This window comes from Nipponia nippon, unplaced genomic scaffold (genome assembly GCF_047370975.1).
Source record: "Nipponia nippon isolate SJK-2023a ecotype South Korea unplaced genomic scaffold, ASM4737097v1 scaffold_11, whole genome shotgun sequence".
Classification (NCBI taxonomy): domain Eukaryota; kingdom Metazoa; phylum Chordata; class Aves; order Pelecaniformes; family Threskiornithidae; genus Nipponia; species Nipponia nippon.
In genome coordinates, this window is record NW_028262302.1 from 13,492,433 (window position 1) to 13,503,245 (window position 10,813).

At 38.7% G+C, this 10,813-nt stretch overlaps 1 protein-coding gene across 9 annotated transcripts in view; it reads left to right on the plus strand.

The window, feature by feature from the left end:
* The window catches only part of DGLUCY (D-glutamate cyclase), a 51,043-nt gene extending 40,350 nt beyond the window's left edge, over positions 1-10,693 (plus strand). For 7 of the 9 annotated variants that reach the window (XM_087747513.1, XM_087747510.1, XM_087747511.1 and 4 more), the window contains 3 exons: positions 2,862-2,981; positions 4,655-4,806; positions 10,244-10,693. In XM_087747513.1, coding sequence (XP_087603639.1) covers positions 2,862-2,981; positions 4,655-4,806; positions 10,244-10,387 — 416 coding nt within the window. In that variant the 3' untranslated portion in view covers positions 10,388-10,693. Of the gene's footprint in view, positions 1-2,861; positions 2,982-4,654; positions 4,807-5,615; positions 5,870-10,243 lie in introns of those variants that run through there. The other 2 variants (XM_087747516.1, XM_087747517.1) reach the window with 2 other exon arrangements.
* The last annotated feature ends 120 nt before the right edge of the window (positions 10,694-10,813 follow it).

The window sequence follows — 10,813 nt, forward strand, 5'->3', positions numbered from 1 at the left end:
GATTGCTACTGATGATGATAAATTTTTCTGGTGGGGCTGTCTTTGACTTTCTTCATAGTCAGTAGGAATTTGGAGGCATGCGTCTAGTTCCAAAATAAAATGCAAATATTGTACAGCACCCATTAGGGCGGAGTACTCGGGTGACTTCGTAGACTAGAAAAGGATAGAAAGGTCACGTTTTCAGCCTTACAGAAGTCTTTATATAGTGTGCTCAGTGGCAAGAAGTACTGTGTTAGTAGGTGGAGAGGGGAAATATTAGAACATTTGTTACATGCTGATTACTTGCTGTCAAGTTTTGCATTTAGAACAAGATCTGTGCTTAAAAAAAAAACCTGATCTAGGAGTCTGTCCACAGACAAGTCATGAACAATGCCTACAATTGTTTGGGTACCGATATCATAAAAAGTCACGGAGTAAGCAGCAACCTTCAGGAATATACAAAATAAGAAGACGTGAAAGACTGAGGTTGGAAGGACTTATTTTCCACAAAAGATTGAAATACAAGATTAAGAGATGTTACCGAAACCACATGCTATTTTTTTCAGCTATCATACGATTGACATAGCTATATGCTATTTATATAGGAGCTAATGAAAAGACTTCCAAAGTACTGCATGAAAAAATGCAGTCACACTTGTTTCCCCTTCAAACAAATGAAGACGACTGACGTTTCCTGCATTTTTCATGAATGTAGTTTCAGAAAACAATGTAGTCAGTGAAAACTTGCATGGGAGATCCAACAGAACTATTTTTCCTCTGCCTGGAAAGCACTCAGGCCTTTAGGAGAAGAGGATTCATCCTCTCTATTTTCAGACATCTCTGTTTGAGATGTCCGCCTTGGGGCGAGATGAACTGAATGTTTGAAGGGTCTGTTTCTCCCCACTGACTTTAAAAGAAGTCTAGCTGAGTAGCTCACATGTAGATGGCTGCATTTTGTCAAGCGAATCTCGCTCTGGAAATCAACAGTAAAATGCAGTCCTCTGCTGACGTGGAGAGGAAGAAGAAAACAGATGGTACAGGAAAATTTTCGGTGTGGTGTTTTTTTCCTCCCAGTGCAATGCTAATGGGATCCATCCACAGCAGTAGATCTACTAACTGCGTAACCATCCTGGTGCCAGGCCTTCCACAGAGGCGAGCAAAAGCAAAGCAAGGCTGATACAAAAAACCCCCGAGCGACGGATTAGTATCTTTCAGTTAAAGAAACTGTTGATGAGCTTCAAAGGACAAGAATTCAGTTAGCCTTTTTAAAGAATATTAAGAGCAAAATTTTGGATTTTGAATATAAGAAAAATCAAAACATTGTGTGGATTCTTACCAAACAGTAGTAACTACCAGATTTATATGTGTTGGTAGAGGCACCATGATTATGTCATTACCTATTTGAAAAGCACTACCAACAAACAGATTTGAGAAAGCACAGTTAAATCCCAACACCAAAATAAATGTGAACAGATTATTAAAGCAGCTAAGAAAAAAGATTAGCTGTTTCATGGCAAATCCTTTTATGTAATTTATGTGTCACCCAGTTACACTCCCCTTGACTATTGAGGCTTAAGGATTTAAATAAAAAATTGCTGCTGAGAAATAACTTTCAATTTCACTTAAAGAAGAAATTTGCTACCGACTTATGTGAGATATTTATGCAGTTACTAAAAGTGTTAAATTTATCAATTTTCAGGGCTTGAAGTGTAAATTATAAATACTGTAATTTCCCTGCTGTAACACATGCTATGCATTAGAGCACAGTCACATTTCAAATTCAAATATGATACATTGCACTGAGGACTTGGAGCGCTTCACTGCTCTGTTTCACAGACATTAACTAGGATTTTTCGATAAAATCTTCAAAAGTGAGAAGATGCCATTTAGGTTAATTTCCATTTATATAGAGGGATTTTTTTTGTGTGTTTTTTAATGCATTGGTAAGAGATCGAAGGTACTATCCAGCTTTCTTGTAAGCTGCTAGTTTATGTGTTATCCTCATCTCCAGATGGCTGAATGACATCTAGCAATTTTATGTCCCAGACATAGGGTTGCCTAGAATTTTCCTGAAATGACATAGCTCCTATTGATTTTACCGAAATCACTGAGACAAATACATAGTGTTTCTACTTGCCCAACAAAAATCAAGGCCCCACACCCTGAATTTATGAACACTTAAAAAAAAAAAAAAGGAGACTAGCTATTTTTTTCATAAATTACTAGAAAAAATGAAAAGAGTAATAGTACACAGGGCTGGGCTCTTTGTACACTGTGGCACAATGATAGTGATCTGTATAAAACAGGTTGCCATTGCAGTAAGTCCTACTTCTGCCAAAGTCCTTCCGTATGTTTTTGCTTATCTTTCTGCAATAATTGCTGCTTTTAATCTCTTTTTTTAATTAAAGCTTTTAACAAACCAAAGTTTTCTATGCTTCCTTTATTTTAGAATCGTAGGCTAATTTCTCAGGTTTATTTTGGATTTGTTTTCTATCTTCTTTCTCTATTTGTGCTAATGTACTTATGTGCTAATGCATTATATAGAACACTCATTTAAGGCCTTCCATAAGCAAAGTTTACTATCTATCTTAATTCTGTCTGCAGTTCATGAGCACGTGATAATTTTGATTTCTTTTGCCTGCACCAGTACAGCATATATTGCATATGTACACTTACAGGTTAGCATGTGATAGGTGATGCTTTCAGCTATTTCATTCACAGTCCTCTGTTTTTAGACACTTTTGGTGAAAAAGGATAAATCGTCTCGTATGGAGCTATGAACTGTCACAGAGACTCTGGGGAAGACACTGGATGCTTTCTGAATGGATTGTTAGTTATATGCCGGGTTCATACTCACTTGGTCTTCTTCTCTTTTAATAAAGGTGTTGGAGACGGAGGAAATGAATTAGGAATGGGCAAAGTAAAAGATGCTGTAAAGAAGCACATAAAAAATGGAGATGTTATAGCTTGTGATGTTGAAGCTGATTTTACTGTTGTAGCTGGTAAGGGTTTTTTTGGGGGGTGGGAGAGTTGTTGGTGTTTGAGAATAGAATGGACAAGAAAAGTCCATCTTTCCAACTAATTGGTATTGGCCCCTTCTTTGTATGACCACGTCATCATTAGCAAACAAACCTGTCGCTGTATTACGGCCATTTTCTGAATAGTTAAGCAACTATGGTTCCAGCAGGAATGACTGAAAATTGTGGATGTTCCATGAAGAAAGTGCATTTAATTGGAAATAATTGGGCAAATCCTGAATATTCTTGAAAAATCACACCTTAAATAAAATAACAAGGAAGACTGCAGAAGCAATCTGTGTGGGAATTAAGATGTCTATGCCCATATGAATTTTCAGTATAATCGATGAGCTTCTGTGGGTGTGACCGTGTCGGGGTCATCAGTCATATTGCTCTTACGTGAAGAGATGATGGAGTCCTTTCAGCAGCCACTCGAGGACAGATGTGCGTTCTTCATGTACGACAAAAGTTGAATGCTGTAGTTAAAATTCTCTTCTACCCTAATTTCTTAACCAGGATGAAATAAAATTCGCAGTGAAAGAGACGTGTTCAGCAAGGACCAATTTACGAACTGAATGGGCCATATTGTACTTAGGCTCAGGTTTCTAGGTTTCTAACCTAGGTATCTAACACTCTTGATACTAAACCAGCAATTTTGGGGGAGAAACGAGAGTGTGGCGATAATTACATCTACTTTTTATGGCTGTCTGTATATAGTATCTGCAGTGGCTTTTTTGGCAGTTCTGATGATTTTTACTTTGCAAGCAACTGTCACACCCAGCCCCTGCAAAGGGAGGCGAGGCGGGGGTTTGGACATGTTTAAGTGTGGAAAAACTACATGCACTAAAACAACTTCCACGCTTCTTGAAAATTTTTCTTTTCTGCATCTCTGGAAAAGGTATCAGGTAGCTGAGCTAGCTTCTGACAGCAAGTTTCAAATCTAACCATCTCCAATACAGTCTTGACAAAGAAGCTGCCAAACAAGACTTGTGTGGACTGATTTGATAACAGCACACAGAAAATTTATGGATATTAACTACGTTAGAATATATTTTGTATATGATACTTACACCAAGGACACGTCATCAAGACACAGACAATTAATTTCACCATGGCTTCATATCTTATAAAATAGCTGAACTCTTTAATCAGTCATCATTTGTGACCGAAAAGGGATTCTCTGCAATGGTACAGCATTCTGTTATAAAATCTGACACTGGTGAAAATTTGCCTGGTTTAGGATACTTTATCAAAACCATCTACCTCTGTGTGGTTAAAAGCAAAAGACACGGGGCTGGAACACAGCTCCTCACAGTTCATGGGCTTCACATTAAGCCAAGTGGAATTGTGTTACGGACCATGGCCTGTGAGTTTTTGCTTTGTTGGAAAGCCAGACCACAAACTAAGCTAGATGGAAGCTTGCAGAAATTCAATCTGAAATACTACTGAAAAACATTTTAATATGTTAAGCAATTGTGTATTTCTGAAATAAATGTTCCAAATTCATGTCAATATTTAATTCATATCCACTTTCCACTTCACCATCGCTACATGAGGCTCAGTTGTACGTGTCCAATGACTTATGCAGGTTAGGTGTCTTTGCAATAACTGTTGTTGGGTTTTTTACAATTTGGTTTCACGGTGACGTTCTTTTGCAGGGGTCTCTAACTGGGGAGGCTATGCCATTGCTTGCGCTCTGTATATTCTCAGCACTTGTGAAGTACATGACCGCTATCTGAGGAAAGCTGTTGGGTTTCCACAGTTATCGAAGAAGATGGTCTGGCTATCGGCACTTCCGTCAGTTACCAAGGTAATTTCTGTAGGGCCGAGGAGTTGTGACTTGCGTGTGACCTGTGGAGGGAATCGGCTACCAGCCGCTAAATCCTGCCTACTCCAGTTCAATAGCTGACTTTCACATGGTCTTTTGGTGACTTTTGGGAATCCCTGGTGAACGAGCAGCCATACTGTACTTAGAATATTCCACAAAGGATTCAGGACAGATTGAACGTAAAAAGCCCCAAAAATGAACGTATTCATGTGCTGCGACTTCAAGCACAAGACAGGCTACAATTTTATGGGCAGTGCAAGAAATCCATGTATTGCGATACAACGATTAAAATTCCCTGTTCACTTCCTTAGCATCGTTCATGATTTTCTAAATCTCTGCTGTATCTTCCGTTAGATGTCTCTCTTCCAAAATCAAAAGTCGCAGTTCTGTGCAGAAACCACTCCATACTTCTGATCTTCCCACCTTACTTCTGATCTTCCCACCTTTTCTAGTTATGTTAGAGCCTTTCTATAATTAGTTTTGACTGTTTCTAAATTTAAGTTGGAGAAAGACTTGCCGATGAGTATTTTTAAATGTTTTGACTAATGCAGCTCTGAACAGTGTGATATTCTGGGAATGCAAAGGTTTCAGACGGAGAAAAAGTAAAATAACTGAGAGGGGTGAGAAATTACTGTGATCTGTGCTCATCCTGCTAAGCACGTGGCTCTGTGTTTGACTTGGCGGTGTTTAAAAAAAAAAAAAAAAATATATATACACCCAATGATCAAGTAAGCTTTGTTCCACCATATTTGTAATAACTTAGGAACTTGAAACTTTGGTTTTATTGGCAGAGTACGTCTATAGAGGCTTGGAGAAAAAAAGTAAGTTTGTGACCTCCGAGGATGCTAAGGAAAATGTAATCCGTCTACCATTGATGTTGCCCACAACAGTGGAATATTTCTCCTGAAATGACAGTACGTTCCCTGTGAAATTCCGACAAAGCACCTCTTAAGTATTTTAGAGTAGGTCTTGCTTTTTTTTTTAGTTCTTGCTATTTTGATTTTTCACCTAAAGGTCATAAAACTGAAACTGATCCCAACGTTTAGCATAGCCATATAGCCACTTACCCTTTGACTCAACAAAGCATATGGCACCTTTCAGTGCAATCTTTTCCAAAAATAGATTAATTACTTTTCACTTTTCCATGGTTTTTTCCAGTTACATCTACTGGTTTTGCCCTTTAAATTAACATATCCTAAAAACTACTGTGATCAAAATTCCTGGTAATGAGATACTGTAACTAAACGTGATACTGCGTACAGGAAATCCTTCTTGTTTTTGTTTTACTAAGCTATGCAGCTGGGAATATTCATAGTGGTCCAATAATGGGCTATTGAAAGTGCTCTACTAAAATCTATTGAGAGAAAATTAATGGAAACAGTTTTGTGGGGGAGACAAAATTACAAAATGTCTGACAAGAGAATATGCTATCTTTAATTATGAATCACACAACAGTAAACAGTGCAGAAGATTGAACACATTAGTGTTCGCATACTCCATTAGTATAAAAAAAAAAATTCAGACCATTTATGTGTATATGGCCACTTTCTGCCCAATCCAGCTTCCTTTAATGCTATAATAATTACCCTAGTAAGATAAAGAGCACCACCACACACACCCACCTTGGTGTTTATATTTGTCTGTTTGTACTTGGAAAAAGGTCATTTGAAGGAGTGCCTAAGCACCAAACAGCTCTCTTATCATGTGTTTTATTTTTCTTCCAAAACTGGCATTCCTTCCATGAAAACTATAGATCATAATTACTAAATGAAGACTTCCCCTGAAACACAAAGGTTATTTCTCTGCGGCCTGGTGTTCAGGCAGCGTCAGGATTGCACTGCAACAGACCACAGACCCGTGGAGCCCTCCATTCCCACTGAACAGAACGCCAAGAGCGCTCTAAGTGCATGGACTAGTCTTTACATATATTTTAATACGAGATACTGCAAAGCACTTGTTCCTTGTTGAGAACTTGATGAGCAAGAACCAATTTGATCTAAACAATCTTTACTTACCTTTCAGTTGTGGAGTTGAATCATAATTATGTTGGTTACTACAATATTGGTTTGAGTTTTCAGATGCTTGTGGTGCTTTTTACCACAGTGACTGTAGGGAAAATATATTAATTCATCCATCGCCAAGCGTAGCTAATGCTGAACATATGTATCAGGCAGTTGTTTTTTTACTGAACTCTTTATTAATGGTAAGAAATGAACTGTATAGTATTTGTTTTGAAATTATGGCCCATAAGAATATGAATTACTTTATAAATGAGTAATATATAAAGATGTGACATTTGGTTTAGTATTCTTTATTAGCTTTGTCATTCATAAAAGAGGGGGTTTTTTCCTGAAAAAAGTGCAAATTAACAAGTTCTTTTTCTATTAATTTGATTATTTTTCTGGTTACCCCACTCCCAACATAATTATTTAGTAAAGAGAGAACTGTGAGCAAATCAGAGCACTTTCCAGCTAGGGAAGCGTACTGTACTTCGTGTGTGTTCCTTACAAATGGAAACAGTAGCATTTGATGATAGAACAGGGTTTATCAGGGATAGTTATATAGTATTAAACATGCAAACCTTTTTTTCCCCCATGTAAGCAGATCAGAGAGCTCTAACATGTAAATATGTAGGAGAAACAATCCAAATCAGAGATGACATTTTGCGTATCCAATTCAGGGGTCTCTTCTGTGACACCAGAGATCTACTTTGCCACTTTGCCTATAGATACTCAGTGCTAAGAAAAACCTCTCTCATGCAGAAAGATCGGGTGCTTATATTTGCATTCATATATATGATCATTCATATGATATAAGCTGAGTTATATTTATAATTTTATAAATTACAAAGTAGCGCTTTCTATGCTACCAATGTATCCAGATAATTTCCTTGAATAGCTGTATCGGTGCTGTATTGTTACATGATGTCACGACTGACACCATGTGAGTGTGCATATTTTTTCTTTAATAGAAAACTGGCGCCTCATTTAACTTTGTTTTAGCTAAGAACTAGGATGCAGTACCAGGAAACAAAAGACAAATCTTTATAAATTGCATACAATTTATAAATTCTCTGCTAATTGACCGTGCAAGGTATGCTTTAATTCTTTCGGAAATGTTTATATTTTGGCCATATACTGTGTTATGTAAAATACAACCATATTGTGTCTAAATACAGATCTAAAGCTATTGTAGTCTTTATGGTTTAGAAGTCTTCCTAGAAAAAAAATCTAACATTTAATAAGAGAACATTAGACTATTTAGACATTTTGACTTTATCTCCTGGACACAAATTAATGATGAAAAAATTATAAAGGATTTTGCCAGAGGTTATTGTATGGGAGTATCAAACAAGAATTTAAACCTATAGGACTATTTGTCAAGGACACTGCTAGGGCTGTCTCAGTGATTTCTGTCAAAGCAGGGTCTCACACAAATCAAAACAGAACAGTAGACCGAAGACCAGAAAAGGCATTCCTAGCAAAGGAAGGGAAGAAAAGATAGGTATGTGACTATTTCAGGGTCTTACCACAGGACTGGGGCAGAGGGAAGCTAAGATGTGACTAGGCTTTTTATTTTTCTTAGATTTTTGTTAACAGAATTAGGGAAATAAATTCTCTTTATAGTAAATGCTAAGACAGTAGAAAGAGTTTTACTGTGTACATTTCACGGCAAATGAAAAGCAAAGCAGTTTATGCTAGACATTCGCCCATTTGAAACCAGGTCTTCTAATTTCACTGTTCATAGAACTATTGTTTTTTCAGAGATGATTTTATCCCATCTTTTTACCTCGCAATGCTAACTGGCCCATAGCTCGCAACCAAGGATTTTCTTCCCTCTGTGTACTTTAACAGCTCAGCTTGGAACATTCTTTGTTATTTGCTTACATTACTGTTAAGCAAGAAAATAACTGTTATAAACATGAAATTGAGTTGCCGTTCTAAACAAAGTATACGCTATTTTGTGTACACTAATCTGGACAGGCTGGATCGTTGGGCTGGGGCCAACTGTATGAGGTTCAACAAGGCTCAGTGCTGGGTCCTGCACTTGGGTCACAACAACCCCATGCAATGCTACAGGCTGGGGGAGACTGGCTGGAGAGTGGCCCGGCGGGAAAGTACCTGGGGGTGCTGGTCGACAGCCTCCTGAACATGAGCCAGCAGTGTGCTCAGGTGGCCAAGAGGGCCAATGGCATCCTGGCTTGCATCAGGAATAGTGTGGCCAGCAGGACCAGGGAGGTGATTGTCCCCCTGTACTCGCGAGGCCGCACCTTGAGTACTGTGTTCAGTTTTGGGCCCCTCACTACAAGAAGGACATGGAGGTGCTGGAGCGTGTCCAGAGAAGGGCAACGAAGCCGGTGAAGGGTCTAGAGCACAAGTCTGATGAGGAGCAGCTGAGAGAGCTGGGGCTGTTTAGTCTGGAGAAGAGGAGGCTGAGGGGAGACCTCATTGCTCTCTACAACTACCTGAAAGGAGGCTGTAGCGAGGTGGGGGTTGGTCTCTTCTCCCAAGTAACAAGTGATAGGACAAGAGGAGATGGGCTCAAGCTGCACCAGGAGAGACTTAGGTTGGATATTATGAAAAACTTCTTCATTGAAAGGGTAGTGAGGCATTGGAACAGGCTGCCCAGGGAAGTGGTTGATTCCTGGAGGTATTTAAAAGACGGTAGATGTGGTGCTTAGGGACATGGTTTAGTGGTGGACTTGGCAGTGCTAAGTTAATGGTTGGACTTGATGATCTTAAAGGTCTTTTCCAACCTTAACAATTCTATGATTCTATTTCAGAGAATCCCAAGGAAGCACAATTTCAGGGTTTTCTTTCTTCCCCATTCCTTTCCTAAGCAACCAGAATTCTCATAAAATCAATAGAAAAAAGAGGTCAGAGAGCAAACGGCACGCAGAGATCACAGAAGATGCAGGAAAGGAAAGTGACAGTACAGCCATTCAGGTACTCTCTGTAACCTTTTTTCCTGATGGATCCTCTTTCCCTTCTGTTCTTTTTCTTTAAAAATGCATCTGCAGCCAGCTGCTACGCTAAGGAGATGACAGGTAGTTTTTTGAGATACTTTGGGTGGAGGTTCCTCTCTTTCTGTTTTGTGCAATATAGGAACTTGAAACCAGGCAAAAAAAGGATTCATGTTTCTGAATCGACACTAATGTGCTGTTTGAGGGAGTGTGGAGAGCAAGAATATCATTCAGTAATTAAATAGCAGTCAAGAATATAAGCCTTTTGACACTCCCTAAGTTCCAGGTGCTACACATATTCTTTGGGACAAAGAAAAAAAGGTGTTAGCAAATTGCTGTCAAAATAAATATGGAGGATGTGGTCAGTCTCTGCTAGAATTAAAATAAAGATCTTCATGAATGCTCTTGTCTGACTCCAGATTTTAATTATATTCTATTTCTTTGGGTTTTTTTAAGGAAGAAAAACTTTTGAAAGCACTTGTGCGGCATGGGGTCCGCAGTGGAAAAACTGCCAGTCTGGAAATGGAAGTGGACGGGCTGCCCTTCTACAACACCCATTCGCTTATGATCGAAAAACTGCTGCAAGCAGCGCAGCAGTGACTGCCCCTAATGATTTCTGTATCAAGAGTTGCTCCCATGTTGTTTCGTTATTCCCTAGGCTCTCACAAGGTATAAAAGATCAGAAAAAGATGACTCTTCATCTCTGCTGCCTTGGCCATGCACAATCTTTCATTGTTACCCTTACAACATCTCTGTGAAGCGAGAAGGGGATATCATCATGATGATTTGGTCTACCTCTCTCATCTGTCATTTTACAATGAATAATGGATATTAAATAATATTCTATACTAAGAGGTGATCTGGCTTTTACAAAGAAAGCTTGTCATTAAATGAAATATTACTGCCTTGCTGTTCCTGTTTTACTAACTTCATAGCTGCAGCAGGAAGTGACTCTTGTAGCAACTTGGATTTAAAAATACCTTGTGGTGGGGAAAACAGCTGCAGTGGAGAGGGGAGAGATTCAAA